Below are 26,586 nucleotides of genomic sequence, written 5' to 3' on the forward strand. Positions count from 1 at the left end.
TCGCCACTGGGGAGAACCCCAGCCCAGGAGATGGGGCCAGGTCTGCCTAGGGCAGGGAGAGAGCAGAGGCATGTTCTCCAGTACTGCGGTGGCCCTTTGTTTCTCATGAGTTTACTGGGTGAATAGGAAGGAGTCTTCATTTTTCAAGGCTGCCAAGCCAGCCCCTTCCACCAGTATGAAATCCTCTTCTAAAAAGTTCCTCATTAAAAATAACATTTTGTTTGCCATTTGCAGTGTGCCTTTTATTTGGTAGATTAATAATATTCATAGTGTTAAAGTCCTAGGTGACAGGAAAAATGAAAGACCCAGGATTAGAATTCAGAAGTTTTAATTTATCATTTATTTCAATAACACATATACATTTTTCCCCTCCCCTAAATAAAGGGAGAATGGGGAGGCAGAAAACAGAAAAAAGAAAAGGAATGGACTGAGAGAGGAAGGAGAAGGAAGTGGGTCTGGGAGAGGACAGCAGAGCGACATCTTGCTTGTCATTCACTTGGAATTAATCTAAGGTTTCTATAAAGTTAGAATAAATCTTTCCAAATTTGTCTGAGGTCCCTCTTCTCCAAAACATGATAAGCTTTTTACCTGCTAGGTCCCCTAATCTCTGTACCAAGCTTCTAACCCCAGAAGCAATTTGCTTTTCCATGGAAGCATGAAAGCTGTTTGGCTACAGTCACTCAGGATGGTCGACAGTAATGCTGAGTCCTGGGACAGCACAATCAATGGGATCTCTAGGCATCAAATCAAGTTGCCTTCACTCGTGGCAGGACCAAGCCCAGTCTTCCTTGACAAGATTTTATCTAGCCTGCTCTTGAAAATTGCTGGTGATGGAGATTCCACAACCTCCCGAGATTTTTTTTTTTCAATTTTCAAGAAAAAGACTTTATTGTTTTAGGATTCCTACCAAGGCTTCAAGCTGAAACAACGCAGTAGTGGGGGGCAATATGAAAGCCAGCACAACAATAAGCAATCAAACTGCTGGACCTCAGCATGAAACAAAAATCCACAGTGGTGACTCACACATGGCTCATGGGAAGCTTTTACACTTTATTTAGGAACACGTTTTCTGTCTCTCTCTCGCTTTTGTTTTTTTAAGAGTTATGCCAGGTTTCCCCATCACCATTTGCTACTCAAATGCCCATTTTCCCCAGAGCAGGAAGGATGTGAGAGAGAGATGGGAGGCGCAGCTGTGGCCAGCCCTGGGCTCCTCTGGCTTGAGAGAGGACACTTGGGGTTTCTCCATGCAGGAAGAGCAGCTTGTGGCTCTGGCCAGTGAAGGGGACAGGGGACATTTCGTGGTTTCAGCCACAGAGGGAGGGTGTGGAGGGAAGGGGTGGTGCCAGGGGCTAGCCTCCCGCAAGACAGGCTCCATCAGCTGCCCATGCCTCTGGCCTGCCTGGATGATTTAAAAGGGCCTGGCAGGGTTCCCAGCTGCTGCTACCTCAGCAGAGTTCGGACTCCCAGGCCCCTGGGCAATTGCCCCTTTGTCCCTCCCCTTTGTCAAGCCAAAAGGATTGGGTCCTGGGATAGTCCAAAACATGCTGGCCAGTGTGGCTTCAGGAATCTCCAGCAGAAGTCTGCTTTGGCAAGGCCCATGCACTAAAAACTGTGTGGGAGCCCGGCTGAAGGAAATAGTTTTCTGACGGATCAGCCTTAATCATAGATTAGTACAAGTTGAACCTCTCTAGTCTGGCACTCCCTCATTCGGCAACATCTATAATCCTGCATGATTTTCGTTAGCTGGACAACCACTTATCGTGGGTGTGTCCAAATTTCCTGCAGTTCCAAAAAGTCTTATTAAGTCCTGTCTCTCAGTGTTCTGTGCTGTTATTTACCTCTGATTTACCCCTAAATGTCTTCTAAGAGCCCAGTAAGCAGTGAAAATGTTGATAATCTGCTAGACAATTTTGACCTCTCCTGGTCCAGCAAACTCTCTCATCCAACAATGGTAGGGTCCCCAGGGTGCTGGACAAGAGAAGTTCGACCTGTAGCATCAATAGAGATTGTAATGTTTTGCAAGACACTTCATTATTCACTAGGAGTCAAAAATATACAGAAATTTCAGTTAGGAAGGTTTTCAGGGGGCCAAAAAGTCCTAGAAGGCTATAGCCATTCAGGTGAATGCAGAAACGTTTGGCGTCTAGGTCTGTATGTCCATTACTAAATGCTCCTGCCTGTCTCATTTATTTTACTTTAATTACTTGCTTTTGCCCCCTCCCTCAACAAACTCCATGTTGAAATTCACTGGCAAAGACATACCTTAACAAAACACCCACTACTGGGATATACATGCAAAATTCAATAGAACCTGATCATGAGAGAGAAAATCCACCAACATTTCTGTTCAAGCCACTTCAGTTCCCTTCTACATGAAGAAAAGGGTCTTCCTCATTTACAATCTGCAAACCCAACTGCGTAGATATCATGGTGATCAGTACAATTAAAAATCCATGACAAACTGACAGACCATAACTGGAAGCAGAATTTAGCCTAGAAGATGATGCTCACAGTCATCTTACACTGCACATACTGTTAACCAGGTGAGACTAATTATAGCCTAATTTGGGCTCTTTTCCTGAGGTTTATTGAGACATCTTTGATAGAGAGAAGAAGAGCCTGTAACTTTGACATATTTTATAGAATCTCCTTTGGAAGTTCAAAGGTTTGCAATGTATTAGGAACTCTGTCAATGGGGTTGCCTTGTATTGTGACACTTCTCCTGCCATCTCTCCCCAAGATGCTCATTTAAGGTCATTTAGTTGTAGTTGTGTGTCCCTCAGGAGAAAAATATAAATTGAAAATAAATCAGATAACCCTGAGTTTTTTTCATCATAAATTGAAAACCTAATGATTTGATATCATTCTGAGCCAGCTGAGATTAAAAAGATGGATTCAGCTCGACTGCAGCTATTAAGAAACAAGATTATTTCATTGTCAAGAATATTTTGTAAGGCAAAGAGCAGCAGAGGAATGGAAGTAGTAGAACCCTGAGACACATTTCAAGTATTCTACAGATTCGGATGGTCACTCAAGCCACCCAGAAACAAATTGAACAATATATCAGATGAGCAAGAGTCTAGTTAATTTAAAAAAAAACAAAACAAAAAAAAACCACAAACCTACCCATTGAGATTTTCCTCTGCGCACAAATAGGAATACCAAAATACCTCTTATGCTTACACACATTAATAAAATCGCTTGCATTTTCACATCCCTTCCGAACCAAATGAAAGCTTCTTTGCTTCAGATGTGCAGCCAAAATAACTTTGTATGACTACATGAATTTGCAAGTCTCTGTTTTCTGAGAACTCAACATAATGCTGGCACACCTCTGTTTCACAGAAATATCTGTGTATTTTTGGCAAGGAAATTGCTGGAATCAGCAAACTATCCTTATGATAACAGACAGTCATCTTGCAAACCACTCCCATAACCAGAAATACAGGAGTTGTAAGAAAAAGTTATGGAGCTTTTCCAATTGTCTATGTATTCTCATCTATGAAGGAAACCTACAATATTAGTTAGGTTAGTTTGCAATAAGATACTGGTGAGCAAACCTGCACCCTGCATGCAGGGCATCAAGATAATCCATGGGCCATGAGATATTTTGCTGACATTGACCATCTACAGAGGTCCCACCCTCACAGTGCTCAGTAGCTGTGGTTCTCTCTTCCTGGCCAATAGAAGCTCTCGAGGTGGTGCCTGCAGACAAAGGAGTCACAGAGATCTGCTGGACACCACTCTCCACAGCTCCAACTGGCCAGGAGCAGTGAACTGTGGCCACTGGGAACTGTGGGGTGGGGGTGATGCATGCAGATGATCAATGTCAGCAAAATGTGTGGTGGACCACAAACGGATTACCTGGATGGGCCACATACAGCCTGCAGGTTACTCACCACTGCACGAAGACCAGACAGAGATGGACTTCATTTATTTCTGATTGCAGCATGGTTCTTTGGTACAGCAAGAAATCTTCTTTTCCTAAGGATGTTTGGTCGACCTAGATTGTCATCCCAGACGTATTCTGGGGAGAGTACTTTAGTTGGTTTGTGGTAAATAAAATACTTGTTTAAGTGACTCTCTTCTTGCCATACTGCTTCAATTCCATTTTTCTTGTCCATCATGATGCCTTCATGGCATTTCTTGGTCAGCTTGTAAATCTCCTTTACTGTTCCTCCAAAAAATGCTCCAGCATAGTAGAAATCACCTTCATCATGAGGCACATAAGCTTGAGAAGCAGGTCGACGTTCGTAAGTGAAAGACCTACGTTCTGCAGCATAGAATCCTGGGTGTATAGTGCCAAATAAGTCACTCAGGATTTCTACTCCAACTTCGTCATTAAACCTCATGTCTATATCAGCACTCACAAGGTAGCTGACCTCATTAATGAACAGCTGCTGAGAGAAGTGGTTCATCACTTCCATGCGTCGTAGACAGATTTCCTGCCACCTTGAGTAGTTTTGAATTTGCAGAACCACTACCTTCCTTCCTTCTCTGAGTGCCACTTCAGGAACATCTTGTGGTCTGTCTGTGAAAATGTAATAGTTCACCTTATGTCCAACCATAAAGTACATTTCTGCAGTTTCTAAAAATTTCTTGAGGAACACTACGTACCTACAAAAAAAAAAAAAGAGAGAGAAATTACCTATTAGGAATAAAAGGCTGTAGCCAGACAGCCAGCCCCCTCTCAGACCAGCATTGCTGGGAACACAAGGGAGCCAAAACAACAGGGCACTTAACATAAATTCCAGCACAGCCTTTGAAGCTGTGAGAAGCACAGGTGTGCTGCTACAATATGCCTCTGGGAACATATACAACGATTAGGCTCACAGCAGACAGAGAAGCTGTGACAGACATGGCTCTTAGCCCTACTAAATAACGTGATGCACACACACCAACATCCTAGGTGGGAAAATATTTACCCTAATAAAAGGAATGTCCAGTAGTCGAAACTTATTGTTTCTCTCCCTTGCAAGTGTAAACTACTCTTGCGAGAGCTGGCGTCGCCCAGACAGACCAGCCCCAATTTGGCATAAGAAAGGAGAAAGAGAATAAAGGAGTACAGAGGTATAAGTATGGGACCTACAGCACCATGATTTTTGAGTGCTTTTCACTATCTATCTGCTGGTCAGATAAGTGACAGCCTCCCAAGGCTTCTGCAGCTAAAAGGGTCCCCAAGCCTTGTCCCTTATTCGTCTTTCCGCGGAATTGAGTGACCGATCCTGGCTTGGCACCGCTGGAATCGAGAGATGCAAGGAGGGTAAGAAGCACCCACACCTGATCTCCTATCTTTAGTGTACACATATTTTGAAATAGAGCTCTATACTTTGTTTTCTTTCTTTGGGATCGTGGCTTCAGTTTTGTAACTTGTTTGTGTGTGTAACATCTATACATTTAAATAAGTAGGCACTAGCAATTTTGTAACCACATGATTAGAATCTAGGTTAATAAATTTTGGTAACCGTTTGTGCATAAGCCTGACTTGTTTCTCTGGTTTACTGTAAAGCAGCCAACACAATTAAAGAACCTCAGCCGTTTTGGCTATAAAGCCTGGCCATTAGGTGAGAGTACTAAGAGCCTAGCGTTGAGTTGTGCCGCCTCCATGGGGCAAACTCTTGGGGCGCCTGTCAGTCAATCCTGACTGCCCACTGCGAAGGGGCTCTGAGCTCTAGCAGTTAAAGTCACGGGTGTGGAAAGGCTCTTGGTGCTGCCATTGGGGCACCTGTCAGTCAGTGTTGACTGCCCACTGCGAAGGGGCTCTGAGCTCTAGCAGTTAAAGTCACGGGTGTTTAGGACCTTGGGGCATCCGTCAGTCTAGCCCGGGCTGCCTGCCGCGAAGGGACAGTGCGTCCTAGCGGTTAAAGTCACGGATGGTATAAAACGGGCATAGCTGGCAACTTACCAAACATCCTTGGCCATCAGCTAACAAAGGCGCAGCGGTAGAAGGCTGGAAAAAGGGGATAGAGAGCAATAAATTGATGCACAGAAGAAGGAGTAGGTGAGGGTGTAGAAAGGGGCAGAGTTGTACAACGTCTGGAAGGTGAGTCTGGATATTCTGAATATAGCGTGGAAAACAAATAAGAGGCAGAGAAAGGAATGAAGGGGACAGATAACATGGCTGGACTCATTACAGGGGTCTAGGATTCTAGGTGTTATTTAGGGAGGGGAAGATGAGCCAATTAAAAGCACTTTGTGACGATCAAAGCTGTGTAAATATCAGTATCTCTCCTATGAAAAAGCAAGATTCCTATTAAGAAATAAAAAATTGTGATTCCATCTAATGGATTTTTTTGCAAGCACAAACTGACAATGCTCATGAACAACCAAGATAGCCTGGTCTTAATCAGAAACAATGTTTTTAAAATATTTGTTGTAGTTTCCTGGTTAGGATTATATCCTTCCAAATACTGATGATCACCAGTCTTCTTCACCAGGGTGAAGAATTGACTTGTACCCTGTCTGTATGTGAACTGGCGGTTCTAAGGACTTTCAAAGCAAGGTACTGATCGGCTACGTCTACACGTGAAGCCAACATCGAATAAGCTAACGTCTACACGTCCTCCAGGGCTGGCAACATCGAAGTTCAACTTCGACGTTGCGCAGCACCACATTGAAATAGGCGCTGCGAGGGAACGTCTACACGCCAAAGTAGCACACATCGAAATAAGGGTGCCAGGCACAGCTGCAGACAGGGTCACAGGGCGGACTCAACAGCAGGCCGCTCCCTTAAAGGGCCCCTCCCAGACACACTTGCACTAAACAACACAAGATACACAGAGCTGACAACTGGTTGCAGACCCTGTGCCTGCAGCATGGATCCCCAGCTGCCGCAGCAGCAGCCAGAAGCCCTGGGCTAAGGGCTGCTGCACACGGTGACCATAGAGCCCCGCAGGGGCTGGAGAGAGAGCATCTCTCAACCCCTCAGCTGATGGCCGACATGGTGGACCCCGCTATTTCGAAGTTGCGGGACGCGCAACGACTACACGGTCCCTACTTCGACGTTGAACGTCGAAGTAGGGCGCTATTCCTATCCCCTCATGGGGTTAGCGACTTCGACGTCTCGCCGCCTAACGTCAAAGTTGACTTCGAAATAGCGCCCGGCGCGTGTAGCCGTGACGGGCGCTATTTCGAAGTTAGTGCCGCTACTTCGAAGTAGAGTGCACGTGTAGACACGGCTATCATCTCCTGAGAGATAGTGAATATCTTTAACTCTATTATAAACTTCAGGGAGAGATAACAACCACCTTGGGACTGGGTCTATACTGCTACATGGACAGTCTTGTAAAGAAAATGAGAGTTTTCCTCTGTTATGCTCACATTCCAGCTCGATGTACCATTCAAGCAAAAGGATTTTCCTGCATGGGCTCAGGTGCAGCTGTATTTCAAAGGTGCTCTGCCCTGTTACGTGCTATTTCAGCTGACCTGCAAATAGCTTCACCAGGTGCTGTAGGTGTTAACAAGCTTCCCACTATGTAGCCAGCTATGAGCCAAGATCTCCAGCACTGATTTGTCATATATTGTTGGCAAACAGTAAGAGTGCTAAGACCACCAGCACTCAGGAACCTTATCCTGCTTAAATACTGGAGATAACCAGCAAAGGAACCTTGTAGCCAGACAGAACCCCCCTTTTTGCTCTACTCCATCTTGCCTTCCCTAGCTGCTTCAGAGCACGAAAGGGTTAAAAAGGAATAACCCAGCCCTGGAATGCCGGAGAGCACAGATGGACTTATCTTAGCCACGGACTTTGAAGCTCCGGAGCAAAGCAAAGAACAATGGGCTAATTAACAGCCGGGCCTCAGACTGCCCTTGGCTAATTACCATTAGTTGATTCGCCCACATGGTCCCAGACATGAGGAGGAAAAATCTCACACTCATTAAGACACAAATGCCCCTAATTGTCTCTACCTCACAGGTGTGAACTACACCCTTGAACTCCCTGTGAGAACCAGTATCAGACAGTTTAATTCAATTAAACCAAGGAAGAAGCCTATGTGACCCAATGGGTATAAAGAGGGGTCCGGCAGACCCCCTATTTGAGCTCCAATCATCTTTCCTGCTGGACAGGAGAGTGGGGTCTCCCAAGGTTCCAGGGGATGCCCATTTTGACTCCTCAAAAAAAAGGACAAAGGACTTCTTCCCAAGGGATTGAGAGAGAGGAAACTGGCCAAGCCACGTTGGTAATGCAGGGGTGAGGATAAGACCTGCTAGGTATTTTACTTTTTATTTCTTATGCGCGCATTTAACAAGTATAGATCTACGAACTGGAGTGCCTGCTAGCTATTTGTAATCAAAGTATAAACCTTGTAACAATTGTAACCATGACAGCTTAACTCACTAGAGCCGTGTCTACACGTGCACACTACTTTAAAGTAGCGGCGCCAACTTCGAAATAGCGCCCGTCACGGCTACACATGTTGGGCGCTATTTCGAAGTTAACTTCGACGTTAGGCGGCGAGACGTCGAAGTCGCTAACCCCATGAGGGGATGGGAATAGCGCCCTACTTCGACGTTCAATGTCGAAGTAGGGAACGTGTAGACGATCCGCATCCCGCAACATCGAAATAGCGGGGTCCTCCATGGTGGCCATCAGCTGAGAGGTTGAGAGATGCTCTCTCTCCAGCCCCTGCGGGGCTCTATGGTCACCGTGTGCAGCAGCCCTTAGCCCAGGGCTTCTGGCTGCTGCTGTTGCAGCTGGGGATCCATGCTGCATGCACAGGGTCTGCAACTAGTTGTTGGCTCTGTGGATCTTGTGCTGTTTAATGCAAGTGTGTCTGGGAGGGGCCCTTTAAGGGAGCGGCTTGCTGTTGAGTCCGCCCTGTTACCCTGTCTGCAGCTGTTCCTGGCACCCTTGTTTCGATGTGTGCTACTTTGGCGTGTAGACGTTCCCTCGCAGCGCCTATTTCGATGTGCTGCTGCCCAACGTCGACATTGAATGTCGATGTTGCCAACCCTGGAGGACGTGTAGACGCTATTCATCGAAATAGCTTATTTCGATGTGGTGTGCACGTGTAGACGTAGCCTAGGTAACAAATAAAGCAACATTGTAACAATAAGAGCTTAACTTGTTAGATAAATAAACAAAGTAATTAATTAAGTGGTAACCTGACTCCTCCTGTTAGTGTGCCCAGCCAAACACAAAAAAACAAAAAACCTAGCTGCTTTTCAGCAGCTCTTAGCCTGGTCACTGGTGGGCTCTGTCCCAGGCAGTTGAAATCTCATATTAATACAAGGGCATAGTGGCATCTCACCTGACCATCGGCTAACAAACCTCTAGAAAAATGTCCATCAAAACCCCTCAAAAGTAGAGGAACCAGATGAGGCACCACTATCTTACAGAATTCAACTCAAACCCAACAGTAGAGAAGACCATTCACACAGTTTCACTGCAAATATCTAAGCCCATTTCATTTCACTAGGGGAGGGATCAACATGAAAGCTTTACGTTATAGCAGTTGAAACTAACATCAACCTCATTTGTTGTACATAGGCCTAGCCCTTTTAAAAGCCACTAGTTGGGAATGAGAAACATTTTTATCCTTGTTTGGCTACCCTTTATACAGTAAACAGATTTATGGCATAGAATGAAAACTGTAATTGTTCATTTACAAATATTTCCAAACAGGTACTGGCCACATGCAGTTTGGTGAGTCGGGAGACCTTTCTGTAACATGTTTAGCCTGGCCTGAAGATACCGATTTCTGATTCAAAGCTGAGCATTTTTAATTATGCCCTTTCCCACTATAAGAAAACACGAAGGTGCATCAGGAATCTTTTAGTAACTGCCTCCTTTTATCCCCAAGATATTATTGTGAAGAAACCTTACTTCATATTGATTCTGGGGCAATCACAAACCATTTTGCCAGCCTAATGTAGCGGGGCGTTACATTGCTTGGGGATTTGTCTTTCCCAGTCCTGTTTGCATGCAATCATTATCAATCTGAGGAGCTCTGGACACTTTAAAATCACCAGGCCCCAGTGCAGATGCCCCCTTCACACAAACCCTTTGTGATGGGCCTGGCTAAGCCTAATACAGTGAGAAGCTTTTTACATGCAATACTTCACACTAACAGTAGTTCTAATCATCTTTTTTCACAGCCTAGGATTTATCCTCCTGTTCAGTCTTCGATATTTCCAGCAGTCATCTTGGGAGCTAAGCAACGTTGTCCTTATGTCTGGCAGCAGCCCCTACTGTTTGGATTCCCACCCATATATCTCTTTTGCCAAAGATGGGAAACTTTTGTGTTCAGTTCAAACTTTTTCACATGTCCAGTGGAAATTTTCAGCATTCAAAATGGGTTCCAGCATCAAGTCTTAGCAGGACCAGGGCTATTGATGGTTACGGGGCAAGAAAAAGAGCAGTTGTCCATGTGCGCAAGGGTTTAAAAGGGCCCCGGGCTCTAGGCCCCTTAAATTGCAGCTGCATCCTTACTCATAGGAGGCAGTGCAGTGCTCATGATGAGTGCAGGTGTATGTGTGGCCCATTGTACACACTCACAAGTTGCCTGCGCCATGGTTGTAGTTCTGAAATATTCCACCCCAAGTAGAATATAAACACTGTAGACAGAAAATTGAAGACCACCTACTACAAAGTCAGCAGAACCTCAGGTTTGCAGAGCAAAGGGAGAAAAGGAAAGAACATCACTCAACTTCCATTGTTGCTAATACCTCTAGTCCCCGTCCTTGTAAAACATACAACAAGCAGCTTAATCTGACCCTCTCTCACAACTGCCAGACCCTCCTACTTCCTCCTCCACTCCCCTGACCTTTTTCTGTCACTGAAGTGTCTGTTAAGTCAATCCACAGTCTTCCAACCAAACTCTTGGATTGGAGGGTGAGATGAACAAGGGATACACACCATCACTATGAAAAAAATAGGTTCCCCTCCTTTTGTTGGTTACCCTTTACCTTTTGTTGCTAACATGTAGTTCTGTGATTAAGCCATACTCACTTTTTGATAGCAAACACTGCCAGTCCTGTAGTGACATTCCTTTGTCGGAACTGCTCATTCAGGATCTCCAGGTTATAGGTTCCATCCCAAATGATTGGTGCAAGCCATGGAGTCACCATAAGGACATCATTTCTCCTGTGGAAGAGGAAATTTTATTTAGACTTGCACTGTATAGTCTGTATAGACTGTATGCAACTGCCTATAGAGATGCTACCAGAGCCTCATGTTAAAGTTTGAAAATAGATAATTAATAGGTATATAGACATACACAAGTCGATGAACTCACATGACCTTGTGCAATAAAGCTCTATAATAGGACAAGTTACTGGGAGCTCCCTGGATTAACCCTTTAAGATTTAATAGCAATATAAGAAACTATCGGCTAATTTAGGGGACTCAAACTCCTGGCCTGTGGGCAATCCCCAGCCAGAACAGTTGTGCAATCTCTCCCAGGAGTCCTGGTGGGCTGGGAGCACTATCTGTTCTGTCCCCCAAGCTCTGCCCCTTCCTGCTGCCAGCCTGGCCTCTCTCTGGCACAGAACCCCATCCTCCAAGGGAGCAGCCTTGGGGATTACAGGGTGCCTGGTGCAGTACAGCAGCAACGGTTGGAGCCCCCTACTTCCCAGTGGTGGAAGCAGCAGGTGCACTCACTCTGCTTCCCCATGGCTCCCACCACCACCCAACTGCTGCTGCCCTGCCACACCAGGTCCTCCCATAATGCCCAAGGCCACTTCCACAGGGGATGGGGTGCAATAGGAAAGAGAGGGCGGGGTGGTGGGAGGAAGCAGCGCGGCTTGTGGACTACAACAGACAGTTCCGACTCCCCCAGTGTGCCAAGACTTCTGGGCCAGATTGCATGACATGCGCCCCCAGCATCTGCCCCCTCCCACCCTCCTGCACTCACCAGAAGCACAGCATTAGTTTGAGTGCATGTGGTGATGGTCTTGCCCCACCCCTGGAGCGGCACAGTAGCAGAGCAGCCCAAGCTAGGAAGCTTGTGCTATTCTAGGGCTGTATCACGCCAGAAGAGGACCTGGTGCTCACCAGAAGTTGCACAGCACTTCCAGAAGATGAGGCAGGTGGAGCAGGGGCAGGGAGGGGGCAGGGTAGGTGTACATGGCCTGTGCCCCTTGGGAATGCCTCTCATCAGTCAGTGTCTACCAGCACAGACATCCCCTGAGTCCTGCCCGGAGTGCAGGGGACTGGACTAGATGACTTTGCATAGCATAGACTCTATCATAGCTCTGAGGCCGGAACACCCATGAAGAAAAATTAGTGGGTGCTCAGCACTCACCAGTAGCCAAGCTCCCCTTCCTCTCCCCTCTAGCTGCTCTTGCCGGCCAGTGGACCTGCTGACCAACTCCTCCCCCTCCATCTGAGCACCTACCACAAACAGCTGGTTTCCAGCATTCAGAGTGCTCAGGGAGGGATAGAAACAAACAGGGACACAGCATGCTCGAAGCAGCAGGGCAGCAGTGGAATGGGGGCAGGGGGTAGAGGCAGAGCAGCGTCAAGAAGAGGCAGGGCAGATTTGGGTGTCTGGGGGACGGGGTGGGAACAGGGAAAGGGTTGTGGGGGGATTAACCAGTCCTTGGCCAAAGGGGAAGTTGTCACCTATGTCTCAAGTTCCCTTTCAGTGTATGATTCTATGTTCAGAAACTTCCTCATGAATTTTTGTCGTATTGTTGTCTATTAACTTTAGTTACTTATTGGCTGTAACAAAAGACACCTTTTTGTTAGTTTTACTTACGGTGGCTTTAGAAGCTCTGGGTTTTTATAAGTCATTCTAAAAGGAAAACAAGAAAACAAAAATGATTTCCAGTTAAGAAAACATTCTCATAGCTCTTAAAAACCTTTCTAGAATTTACAGATCAGATTCCCACCACTGGAGGACCCATACTCAGCACACCTCAGGAAGAGTTTTAGCTTTACTGTGCAGTACCTCTGGTGACTTGAGTTTAAATTCTCGTTCAGGTTACATATGAACATGAATTTAGCAGTCTCTCATTCCTAATATTGGTTCTGATAAAAAAACTGCTATTGCATATGTAAATCTGTGCTTATGAGAGCCTCAGTGGGAGACAGTAAAAGTCAGGATTGAGGTGCATTGGCAAAGCCATGTGAGCATGCAGGATTGGCATAGACAAATTTTGCAGGTAGGGAATGGGGAACATTGACAGAAAAGCAGTAATGGTTTAGACTTAGAGCTTGAATAATAGAGCTCCCTGGAGGCTAAAGTTAAGGTGCCGGCCAGTAGCATCCTTAGAGGAGAACTCATGATATTCCTGCTGAGAGCTTTCAAAGGTCAGTAACATCCAGGCTTGTCTAAATCTCAAGTGTCATCAGGCTCCATTGATGATTCAGAACAAAGAGATGCAATGCTAAGCCAGAGTACTGGAGTTTCACAAACACAGATTATGGTTTTACAGGAACCCCACAGCTCTTCTCAAAGCAGCTCAAATGCTCAAAAAGAAACTAGCAAAAAGCTCTACCTTGGTAATTCAATTTGTTGAGAGTCCTCCAGGAGGTACGTCTGGTTGCTATGGAGAAGGAGCAATGGAAGTATGGTTTACAAAAAGACGTCACAACACAGAAAGAAACTAGTCCAAGAAATCATTATTTCATGTTTCTAAAAGAAATTAACAAATAAGTTCTGCTATATTATCTTTGTTTCTTGAAAGTCCTTGTTATCATGTATAATTTTTTTTGTAGCAAGAAAACTTTGAACATTTAGTTTACCAAAATACAGTATTATTAGAGCATAACTTCTTTAAAAGCAAAACAAGTCCAAGGAAGCTAGAGCTGAAAACTTCTACATGAATACTCCCTATTCACATAAATCATCCCTCTGAAGTAAATGGGAATTATCATATGAGTAAAGGCTGATCACTTTAGTAAGCGTTTGCAGGATTATGTCACAGATATTAAATGGAATTAACAAGAGGTCCCACCTTAGAAGATTTGTTTTGTGAGGCTAAGTTAACACTATGTTGTAAATTTGATTTTATTAAATTCTATTTTATAACAAATTTACAAATGTGTGATTTACAAACTTGATTTTGATTATCCTCACCTCCCCACAAAGTCATGTTAGTGCTACCACACTGAATTGTCAAATGCTGACTGTTGCTGCAATGCATTGTAGGAACCTATCCCACAGTTCCTTCAATGCTCTAGCATTCTGAGTATTTTCACTGTTGCAGTATGGGAAAAAAATGCCCAGCAAGTGTATTTGATGTCATCTTCCCCCATTGCATTGCTCTCATTCCCCTGCCATGGAACACAAACAGCTATTTTTTTCCAGAAGGGAAAAAGGAAAAGTAGGGAATCCCAGGCAAAAGAAAACCAAACAGGCTGGCTTCAGAAGGTGACAGAATCACATAAACTGGTCGCTTAGCTGCTTTTGCCCTGCAGAAAGAACACCTTCAGGTACGACTTTTGTCTGATCAGCCCACCAGCATGCCAGGCAGGGGACTGTCATACCCAGATACCAGAATGACTCTGTGCCCTAGGATTACCAAGGTGACTGTGCCATTACAGCTGACCCTCACAGCCTAGCCACTACGGGCTTCCTGGTGCCAAATTCAAATTCACGGGCTTCCTGTTACCTACTTCCTGTGCACTTGGAGAACAGTGGAGATTAAAGCAGACAGAGTGGACCACTGTGGGGTATTGTGGAGTACATACAGTAAACCTCTGGATGTAAATAATCACCTTTTCCACACAAATATTAATCCCATCTTTTTAAATTTGAACTTGGCGCTATGCTGACTTCCTGTGGATGTTATCATATCAACCTTAGTGCTCCCTAAAATCGACCTAATGGTATTTACAATGAAGACAGTGACACTGTAAAATCAAGGTAACTGCACTGAAATTTACTTTACCATGTAATATAGAGAGACTTTGTGAGAGCCATTCAGGTTCTGGGTATTATTGCTACTGAAAGCCTATCACATTGAGAGCAGGTCGACAACCTTACAGTCAACTACAGATACACAATTCTAGCTATGGCATTTGTGTAGCTGGAATCGACATATCTGCAGTCGACTTTAAGTTCTGTCTTCACCAAGGTAGGTTGATGGGAGCCCGTCAACCTCCCGTACTCCTTGAGACAGCGTGAAGTACAGAAGTCATAAGAGCACAAGAATGGCCATTCTGGGTCACACCAAAGGTCCACCCAGCCTCGTATTCTGTCTGTTGACAGTGGCCAATGCCAGGTGTCCCAGAGGGATTGAACTGAACAGGTAACAATCAAGCAATCTTTCTCTCCCGCCATCCATCTCCAGCCTTTGACAAACAGAGGCTAGGTACACCATTCCTTACCCATCCTCACTAATAGCCATTAATGGACCTAATTGTCATGATTTTATAACATCTAAGGACATTATCGTCCCTGTGGGCCAGGGAATACACGCCTTTGGCTATGAAAAATCAGTGCAGGCACATGAAAAATCCAAAGTCTCACAGGCTGCCATTTGGCAGCATTATCAACAGTCACTTTTTGACAGTTGGTTTCCCCGGTAACCTGAACTCATGACAAGGTGTTTAAATTCTAGGCCTCTGATTGGGCGGAGGTGAGAGCTTCTAGCACCTTCCACACCTCAGAGGACCTAATTGAAAACTGCAGGTACAATCATGAATATTCATTTAGAATCATGAATCATGCATGAACTCCCTGCATATAAGCAGGTGCCTCAGGCCATTCTGTGGCCCTGGAGGACACAGGCTAGACCTTGCTACTCCATATAGGGAGGTGTGGCAGCATCTGTGGCGTCCGCCAAGCCCTTAGGCTAGCCCAGAGTGGCAAAGATTAGCTGAAATCACTATCTTTGAGCTAAATCACTTCAGCACTGCCACTACACCTGCGGTGCTGACCGGACTCGAGCGGCGCCTGCGCTTTCAAGCAGCAGCTCCTCTCCCACGCGGTGGCAGTGGCAAGCGGCCTCTGCAGGGCGGCGGCCAGGTGTTGAACTGGCCCGCCGTCAGGTGGGTACTGCGCTCCTGGCTGCCAAACCCAGAGGCCGCCGTCTTTAACACCTCCATGCCTACCTCACCAGCGCCGCCATTTTGACTACCGGCTTTTCCACTCTACCTGGACTCGACTCATTCTACTGGATCAGACGTCAACTTCAGGACACGTAACTTCTCTACTGAAACTGACACCTCATACACATTTAAAACAAATCTCGCCTGGGACATTGGGGCCCCCAACGGGGTGTAGAGGTCGCACCCCTGCAGTGTGCCAGCCCGATGGGGTTGGCACAGAACCCAAGGGCCTGACCCTCAGGGCCGGGCCTGTGTGCCCAGGGTTATAATACAGCACATTTAATTATTAATTGTTTACTGCTTTATATTGATAATATTGTTGTTATTATAGTATAGGTTTAACATTGAATCCTTTATTGATAATTCTGTTAGGAAGGTATTATCCCCCACTTTGTGATACCTATGTTCTTCCACATATAAGCTGTGTCTACACGTGCACGCTACTTCAAAGTAGCGGCACTAACTTCGACGTTAGGCGGCGAGACGTCGAAGTCGCTAACCTCATGAGGGGATCGGAATAGCGCCCTACTTCAACGTTCAACGTCGAAGTAGGGACCGTGTAGACGATCCGCGTCCCACAATGTCGAAATTGCCGGGTCCTCCATGGCGGCCATCAGCTTGGGGGTTGAGAGACGCTGTCTCTCCAGCCCCTGCGGGGCTCTATGGTCACCGTGGGCAGCAGCCCTTAGCCCAGGGCTTCTGGCTGCTGCTGCGGCAGCTGGGGATCCATGCTTCAGGCACAGGGTCTGCAACCAGTTGTCAGCTCTGTGTATCTTGTGTTGTTTAGTGCAAGTGTGTCTGGGAGGGGCCTTTTAAGGGAGCGGCTTGCTGTTCAGTCCGCCCTGTGACCCTGTCTGCAGCTGTGCCTGGCACCCTTATTTCGATGTGTGCTACTTTGGCGTGTAGACGTTCCCTCGCAGCGCCTATTTCGATGTGGTGCCGCGCAGCGTCGAAGTTGAACATCGACATTGCCAGCCCTGGAGGACGTGTAGACGTTATTCATCGAAATAGGCTATTTCGATGTAGGCTTCACGTGTAGACGTAGCCATAGTGAGTGAAGGCCCAGCCTCCTCGCCTCCTGCAAGCTACCAACACAGTACTTCCTGAGGAAGAGCTGAGGCCTCCCAGGAACACATCATAAAAAATGCCCACAAAGAGGGTATCGGAGGGCCTCCCACAAATCGAGGAGCTACCTTTGACTGACCCCAAGGGCCTATCTTTGGGGCAGGTGTAGCACCCTGCTCCCGGCCAGGAGCGGCGGGGTAGCACCCCTCGCTCCGCCTATAAAAGTTGGTAGCAGGGATAATATAAATTCCTTCACCCCTCTCACCTTTCCATCACTAATAAACTGAATTTTTGCCTTCCGGAGAAATGAAAATTTATAACTACACCAAGGAATCTACAATCCAACAAACAATGTTCATTGTAAGTTTATAGCTATAGTTATTGTTTAGTTCAGTATAGTTATTTTGTTATTTAACAGTGTGCTTTAATACAATAGTTAATTTGTTTCACCTATTTCTGCCTTGTCCTTGGTCTCGCCTTTCCTTGCCAGCCACTCCCCACTGGTAGGCTTGGGCGGGGTCTAGTGCACACTGGGGTGCGGCTCTCCTGCCTGGGTTTGCAGCAGGGAACTGATCGGATCCTGGGATCTGTGCTAAGGAGGCTTGTGACCTCCTTCTACGGGCTTATTTTAAATTACCACCTGTCCAGAAAAAAGCCCAGCACTAACCTCCATGAATTTATCAAGCTCTTTTTCAAGCACTGTTATAGTCCTAGCTTTCACAGCCTCCTCTGGCAAGGAGTTCCACAGGTTGACTCTGCGCTGTGTGAAGAAGAAAGAGAAGTTACTCGCTTGTGTAGTAATGATGGTCCTTTGAGATGTGTCCCTGTGGTTGCTCCACATTAGGTGTTGGGCTCACCCTGGCTCCGCAGATCTGAGATTTCCAAGCTGTATCTCATCGGCTTGTGCATGCATAGAAGTGTGCTGGTCCTTCGTGCACTTTCGGTCATGTGCATGATACAGTTCATGCCAGTTCCTCAAAACGACCACCTCCGGTGTCTCTGAAAAACATACAGCAGAACTCTGAAGTGGAGAGGAACAGGTGGGTAGTGGAGCACCTACGGGGACACATCTCAAAGAACCATCGTTAATACACAAGTGAGTAACTTCTCTTTCTTCTTCGAGTGGTCCCCGTGGGTGCCCCCACATTAAGTGACTACCCAGCAGTGACCCAAAAACATGGAGTGGGGTACTGGGTTATGCGTAGCTTGCCCCTGAGAAGACTGACAGCGGTAGCCAAGCAGCCTCCTCCAGTAGCCGATGAATCGCATAGTGCTTGGTGAACGTCACAGGACAACTATGTTGCTGCTCTACAAATGTCCTTCAAGTAGACTCCTCTGAAGAAGTCTGTCGAAGCCGCCATTGCTCTGGTGGAGTAAGCCTTGGGTGGAGTTGGTAAAGGGGTTTTACATAAAACAGCAGCACATCTTTATATAGGATGTGATAATATTTGAAATTCTTTGCAGTGATAGTCCTTCTCCTTTTGATCTGCGTGCGAGTGACACCAGCAGTCTATCCGTCTTTTGTAATGGTTTGGTTCTGTCTATATAAAAGGCCAGCACCCTTCTCACATCAAGTGCATGAAGCTGTACTTCCCTATTCAGGGTATGTGTCTTAGGATAGACAAGTGGTAGAATTATCAGCTCATTGATATGAAACTCTGAGGTAATCTTTGGGAGAAATGCAGGTCATAGCCATAGCATTACTGCATCTTTGGAGAAGGTTGTATAGGGCGGGGTCGCCATTATTGCAGCCAGCTCGCTCATCCTACGAGTTGATGTGATAGCCAGAAGAAATATCATTTTTAAGGTGAGTAGGTGAAGCGAAACGGTGGATAGGGGTTCAAAGGGTGGCCTAGACAATTTGTCCCATACCAGATCTAAGTTCCATGAGGGTGGTGTTGGCTTTCGAGGAGGGTATAAATTCGTAAGGCCTTTCAGGAACCGTGCCATAATGCAATGGGTGAAGACAGTTGACCCTTCTACTGTGTGCCTGAAGGCTGATATAGCTGCCAGGTGGACCTTTAGTGGCGGTAGAGAGAGTCCCCTTGTTTTAGATCCAGTAGATAGTCCAAAATCATGGGTACAGGGACCTCCGGGGGCTCGATTGCTTGGATAAGCATGAGGAAGTAAAATGCTTCAACTTGTACACCAAGTATTCTGAGTGGAGGCCTGTCGGCTGCATTCTAGGACCTCTTTAACCCTTTCTAAGCATAAAGTCTCTAAGATGCTGCACCAAGGATTAGCCATGCCTTCAGGCGTAATGTTCAAGGTTGAGGGTGCCTCAAGGCTCCCTGATTCTGTGTGAGGAGGTCCGGACCAATCAGGAGGGGGAGTGGTTGGCAGCATGACGTAGGTTGTAGCAGTGGAAGCCAGTGTTGATGGTCTGATGTGGGGGCTATAAGTATCAAGTGTGCCCTCTCTATCCTTGCCTTTTCCAGGACCTTGTGGATAAGTATTGGAGGAAGAAATGCATAAAGCAAGGGGCCCTCTCATGATAGCAGGAAAGTGTCCCCCAATGAGCCCGATGCCCGCTCTGGAACAAAATTGAGGGCATTTCTTGTTGTTGCAGGTCGCGAACAGATCTATTTGAGGAAACCATCTTGAAATGCTGCTTGCGGAAGTAACGATTGAGAGCCCATAAGTCTAGTATTGGGCTCCAGCCTCCTGTGTTCTTTTCTGTGAGGAAGTAATGTAAATAGAAACCCTTCCCCTAGAACTTGTCCAGGACTCTCTCCACGGCACCTGTAGAGATGAGGTGATTGACCTCTTGTTTTAACAAGGTCTTGTGAGAGGGGTCCCTGAGGAGGGACTGGGTAGGGGGTTTTGCTGGTGGTAGTGTGCCAAATGGGATGGTGTATCCCACAGAAATAATTTCCAGTGCCCATTCGTCTGTGGTGATACTTTCCCACTGCCAGTAGAATGGTCTGAGGTGGTGGTGAAACAGGGGATGAGGTGACTGTTGGCACTGAGTGATGGATATGGTGTAGCAGTCCTCAGCGTAGCAGTCAAACCTGCTGCCTGGCTGTCTGTGGTGCAGGATTACAGCCTTGCTGGGTACATGGTCTAGGTGGTCTTTGATGTTGTTGGCATCCCAGAGCATAACCCCGTTGGTATTGTGGGCGCTGAGGTAGGTAGGCATAGTGTCGCTGGTATGGGTAATACCTCTTCCTTCTGAAGGGAGGGGTATACATGCCCAGTGTTCTTAACATGGTTCTCAAGTCCTTGCTGGAGTGGAGAACCGCATCTGTGGTTTCAGCAAACAGTTTTGCTTTATGAAAAGAGAGGTCCTCAACTTTTGTTTGTAATTCTTTGGGGACGCTGGATGGTTGCAGCCAGGATACTCGTCATGTTACCACTGTAGCAGCAGTGGAACGTGCTGCTGTGTCTGCCATGTCCAGTGCAATTTGGACACCTGTATGTCAGGCCGCATACCCTTCCTGAACTAGCACTTTTAGGATTAGCTTCTTATCATCTGGGAGGTAGTCCATGAGTGATACCAGCGTTGTATAATTATCAAAATTATGGCTGGAGAGGTGTGCAGCGTAGTTAGCCATACGTAGCAGTAGGGTGGAGGATGAGTATACCTTCCACCCAAATACACCTAGTCTCTTTGTCTGAGACCATAGGTTTGTATTGTGGTGCTTTAGACCTCTGCTGAGAGGACTCTATGACAAGGGAATTTGGTTGGGGTGGTTGAATAGGAATTCCATTCCCTTTGGTGGCACAAAATACTCCTTGTCCGCCCTCTCATTGGTTGGTGGAATAGAAGCTGGAGTTTGCCAAATATTAGTAGCAGACTCTGTAATGGCCTCATCCAATGGGATGGCTATCTTTGATGATGTAGGAGGTCTCAGATTTTTGAGGACTTTGTGCTGTCTCTCTTGTACTTCCGCCATCTGTATACTCTGGGACTGAGCAACCCTTTTGAACAGATCCTGAAACTGTCTGAGGTCATCTGGAGGGGATATATCACCTGGGACAACCACCTCATCAGGAGAGGACAAGGTGGCATCTGTCTGATATGCCTCTGTCTGTTCCTCAGACACTTCCTGTGTTTGCTCCCCAGGTGTTCCAAGGGGGGATCTACAACTGGGTCCAGACCCTCTCTTGGAGGGGAGAGATGATGCCTCCTTGGAGGAGGAGATGAAGATTGTCTATATGAGGGGCGTGGATGCGGGGATCTATCTCTGGACCTTGAATAACGACGGTCCTCGTGATAGTCCTCTTGATGGTATAGATGTACATAGTAGCAGGGACATGAGCCTGGTGATGAGGATCTGGAGCACGAGTGTTGCCTGTATCCACAATGGCGAAAGGAGTGTGATAGGTGAGACCATCTAGATGATATAGACAGAGGTAGGATGCCTGGTAGGGGTATCCTTGTAGCCGGTGCAATTGTCGAGTGTTAGGTGAAGGGTGCCTGAGCCAGGGGGAAGGAGGCCACAGAAATGGAGACGGTGGCCTAAGGAAGGGCAATGGTGGAGTCAAAGGTTATTCTGGTATGTATGATTCTGGGGAAGAGCTTGGAGACAAAGGAGATGGTATAATAAAGAGGTCTGGGGAGGGGCGTCAGTGCTGTGTTTTAGCATGTGCTTTCCTTGGTGCCTGAGTTAGCTGGGCCAGTGCCGATACGGATGGTGTCATGCCCTGTGCCAAAGGTTTCGGTGCAGGTATCGGTGCCGCCAGTTCCATGATCGGGCTTTGCATCCCCTTTAGATATAGAGGGGTCTCAGCTCTGTGCCTTGCTCGTCCTGCTCGTGGCTAATACTGGCAAGGATCGAGCAGGAGACGCTCTCTTTCTTTTATGACCCGAGGAGGTCAGAGAAGCTGCTTTTCATTTCTGAGGCGTGGATGGGCCCTCCGGAGGAGTCGGCTTGGTTGTTTCAGGCTGAAGAGCTTTATCAAACAAAATCATCTTCAGCCTCATTTCTCTGCCCTTTCTAGCTCTAGCAGTGAGTTTAGAGCAATGAGGACACTTTTGAGTCGCATGGGCCTCACCCAGGCAGTGAATGCATTTGCTGTGGCCATCAGAGGCCAGCACAGACCCGCATTTCTTGAAGCCTGTTGGGGAAATCTTTTCCTTTTTTTTTTTTTTTTTGAATAACTTAACTTTAATAAGAGCAACGAAGGGTCCTGTGGCACCTTATAGACTAACAGAAAAGTTTAGAGCATGAGCTTTCGTGAGTTAACTCACTTCTTCAGATGCTGGTCCTGGAAATCTGCAAGGCCAGGTATAAATAGGCCAGAGCAAGGCTGGGGATAACGAGGTTAGCTCAGGCAGGCAGGCTGAGTTGCATTGTCATCAGTAGATCTGGAGGTGTGAACTCCAAGAGAGGGGAAGCTGCTTTTGTATTTAGCCAGACATTCACAGTCTTTGTTTAATCCTGAGCTGAGGGTATTGAATTTGCAGATGAATTGTAGCTCAGCAATTTCTCTTTGGAGTCTGTTCTTGAAATTTCTTTGCTGCAGGATAGCTACTTTTAAATCTGCTACTGTGTGTCCTGGGAGATTGAAGTGCTCTCCTATGGGTTTTTGTATATTGCCATTTCTGATGTCTGATTTGTGTGCATTTATTCTTTTACGTAGGGACTGTCCAGTTTGTCCGATGTATATGGCAGAGGGGCATTGCTGGCACATGATGGCATAAATTACATTGGTAGATGTGCAGCTGAATGAGCCCACAATGGTGTGGCTGATCCGGTTAGGTCCTGTAATGATGTTGCTGGTGTGTATATGTGGGCAGAGCTGGCAACGAGGTTTGTTGCATGGATGGGTCCCTGAGATAGAGTGACTGTGGTGCGGTGTATAGTTGCTTGTTAGGATTTGTTTTAGGTTGGCAGGTTGTCTGTGAGCAATGATAGGTCTGCCTCCCAAGGCCTGTGAAAGTGGGGGATCATTGTCCAGGATGGGTTGTAGATCCCTGATGATGCGCTGTAGAGGTTTTAGCTGAGGACTGTAGGTGATGGCTAGTGACCTACCAGAAAACACTATCCTAGCAACCATGGATGTAGAGGCTCTGTATACCAACATCCCACACAAAGATGGAATAAATGCTGTCCGGAACAGTATCCCTGATGATGCTACAGCACATCTGGCGGCTGAGCTCTGCAACTGTATACTCACACACAACTATTTCAGATTCGGTGACAATATATACCTTCAAATCAGCGGCACAGCTATGGGTACCCGCATGGCCCCTCAATATGCCAATATTTTCATGGCTGACCTAGAACAACGCTTCCTCAACTCTCGTCCACTAACACCCCGGCTCTATTTACGCTACATTGACGACATCTTCATCATCTGGACCCATGGGAAGGAGACTCTGGAGGAATTCCACCGGGACTTCAACAACTTCCACCCCAACATCAAGCTCAGCCTGGACCAATCTACACAGGAGATCCACTTCCTTGACACTACCGTGCTTATACACAATGGACACATCAGTACCACCCTGTACCGTAAACCCACTGACCGCTACTCCTACCTCCATGCCTCCAGCTTCCATCCCAGACACACCACACGATCCATCATTTACAGCCAAGCACTTAGATATAACCGCATTTGTTCCAACCCCTCCAACAGAGACAAACACCTACAGGATCTGCACCAAGCATTCCTGAGACTGCAATACTCACCTGAGGAAGTGAGAAAACAAATCAACAGAGCCAGACGTGTGCCACGAAGCCTCCTACTACAGGACAAGCCCAAGAGAGAAACCAACAGAACACCACTAGCCATCACCTACAGTCCTCAGCTAAAACCTCTACAGCGCATCATCAGGGATCTACAACCCATCCTGGACAACGATCCCCCACTTTCACAGGCCTTGGGAGGCAGACCTATCATTGCTCACAGACAACCTGCCAACCTAAAACAAATCCTAACAAGCAACTATACACCGCTCCACAGTCACTCTATCTCAGGGACCCATCCATGCAACAAACCTCGTTGCCAGCTCTGCCCACATTTACACACCAGCAACATCATTACAGGACCTAACCGGATCAGCCACACCATTGTGGGCTCATTCAGCTGCACATCTACCGATGTAATTTATGCCATCATGTGCCAGCAATGCCCCTCTGCCATATACATCGGACAAACTGGACAGTCCCTACGTAAAAGAATAAATGCACACAAATCAGACATCAGAAATGGCAATATACAAAAACCCATAGGAGAGCACTTCAATCTCCCAGGACACACAGTAGCAGATTTAAAAGTAGCTATCCTGCAGCAAAGAAATTTCAAGAACAGACTCCAAAGAGAAATTGCTGAGCTACAATTCATCTGCAAATTCAATACCCTCAGCTCAGGATTAAACAAAGACTGTGAATGTCTGCTAAATACAAAAGCAGCTTCCCCTCTCTTGCAGTTCACACCTCCAGATCTACTGATGACAATGCAACTCAGCCTGCCTGACTGAGCTAACCTCGTTATCCCCAGCCTTGCTCTGGCCTATTTATACCTGGCCTTGCAGATTTCCAGGACCAGCATCTGAAGAAGTGAGTTAACTCACGAAAGCTCATGCTCTAAACTTTTCTGTTAGTCTATAAGGTGCCACAGGACCCTTCGTTGCTCTACAGATCCAGACTAACACGGCTACCCCTCTGATACTTAACTTTAATAAGTGTACTTAACAGGTACTAAGAACAACAAAAAGTCTGTAGATAAGTGATAAGTGTTAACAAGCGGGGAGATAAGGAAGTTCTGTTGGCAGAGCTTCCCCCCACCCCTGCTCTCTTCTTTCTCTCTTCTTTGTTTTAAACTATAACTATATACAGTAAAAGATTTCTAAGAACAGTTCTTAAAAACTAGCAACTATTGAAACAAATAAAGGGTTTTATTTTTTCAGATGCTGGAGCCGAAGTGAAGTCCGTCTGCAGCCGCAGGCGGTTGAGAGGAACTGGCACAAACCAGATTGCACAGGTGACTGAAAGCATGCGAAGGACCAGCGCGCTCCTAAGCATGCACGAGCCGACAACATACAGCTTGGAAATCTCTGATCTGTGGTGCCGGGGCGAGCCCGACACCTAATGTGGAGCACTGTAGTGAGCCGCTGTGGCCTCCCGCTGACTCAGAGGCAGAGGAGGCTGCCCAGAGGCCCTGGTGGGCGGGCCCGGAGCCAGAACACCAATGGTCTGCCCCTCAGAGGGCGGGGCCTACATCCAGAACGGCCAAGGGCAGAGCTCGGGACCCATTAAAGCCTGGGCCTCCAGGCTGGGACGGAGCGCCTTCATGGGCTCCTGGACGCCAGGGGCAGAGAGCCCACTGCCACCGCCCGGCCAGTCGGGAGGAGCAAGCCTCCAGCAGCCCAGACCAGCCAGGACAGCTATGGATCCGGATGCCCCAGGGGACCTACCCGGACTTCCCAAATCTGCCAGGACCCTCACGCCAGTGGAGGACCCCTCCTTGGAGGAAACCCCAGGCCCAGCCAGACAGGCGGGGGCTAGCAACCACGAGGCCCCAGGAGCAGCCTGCCCCGGAGTTCCAGTGGACCCCTACAGCCCCCAGTCCCAGGATCGCCTCGGACCCACCGTGCTACCGCCACCGAACTACCCCAACGATATGGAGATGACCGACTGGCCGGAGCCCCCAAAGGTACACGATTTGGAGGGGGCTGATCCCTCGGGACCCCCTGACCAGGTGGACTGGGACCTTCCCCCAATGGAGGTGGGGGTAGGAAGTGGCCCGGGGAACGCTGCACCAGAACCCATGGTGGTGTGTTGCGGCCTGGATCCCCACCTCTGTGGTCATGTGTAAGTGACCCGCACAGCTACGGGCCGGGTCGCAGTGGTGTAGGTGGGCCTGCGACCCCCTACACCCTCCCTGACGGGGTAAGCCCTCGCTGGGCTTGTTCCTCAACCCTTGTGCTGCTGCCCCGCCCTGAACTGAGGGCTGGGCTTGTGCTACAAACCTTGGGCTGCTGCCCCACACTGAACTGAGGGCTGGGCTTCCCAGGACAGCCGGGGTGGCTGCGGTCCCGTCCGTAGCTACGGGCACTGCCATAGCCCCGGGCGCCTACAAGCACCCATGGGGACCACTCGAAGAAGAACTTCGTTTTATTTGTTTTAAACCTGCTGCCCATTAATTTCATGTGGTGTTCCCTAGTTCTTAAATTATGGGAACAAGTAAATAATTCTTCCTTATTCACTTTCTCCACACCACTCATGATTTTATATATATCTATCATATCCCCACGTAGTCTCCTCTTTTCTAAGATGAAAAGTCCTAATCTCTTTACTTTCTCTTCATATGGGACCCATTTTAATGCCCTAATCATTTAGCTGCCCTTTTCTGAACATTTTCTATTGCCAAAATATACTTTTTGCAATGAGGGGACCGTAGCTGTACACAGTATTCAAGATGTGAGTGTACCATGGTTTTATAGCAGGGCAATAAGATATTTTCCATCTTATTCTCTATCCCTGCCAACCCCCGAGAGATCAGTTTTGTGTATCCTTATCAGACGTGCAAAAACAAACTCTGGAAGTTCAACCCTGACCGGGTGGATCTTC

At 47.2% G+C, this 26,586-nt stretch overlaps 1 protein-coding gene across 1 annotated transcript in view; it reads right to left on the bottom strand.

The window, feature by feature from the left end:
- Nucleotides 1–3,929: 3,929 nt before the first annotated feature.
- Nucleotides 3,930–26,586, bottom strand: part of LOC142023819 (histo-blood group ABO system transferase-like) — a 36,587-nt gene continuing 13,930 nt past the window's right edge. Inside the window, exons 3-5 of the mRNA XM_075015161.1 lie at nucleotides 12,702–12,737; nucleotides 10,952–11,086; nucleotides 3,930–4,617 (exon numbers count right to left, since the gene is read on the bottom strand). Coding sequence (XP_074871262.1) covers nucleotides 3,930–4,617; nucleotides 10,952–11,086; nucleotides 12,702–12,737 — 859 coding nt within the window. The remainder of the gene's footprint in view (nucleotides 4,618–10,951; nucleotides 11,087–12,701; nucleotides 12,738–26,586) is intronic.

This window comes from Carettochelys insculpta, chromosome 21, assembly GCF_033958435.1.
Source record: "Carettochelys insculpta isolate YL-2023 chromosome 21, ASM3395843v1, whole genome shotgun sequence".
Taxonomy (NCBI): domain Eukaryota; kingdom Metazoa; phylum Chordata; order Testudines; family Carettochelyidae; genus Carettochelys; species Carettochelys insculpta.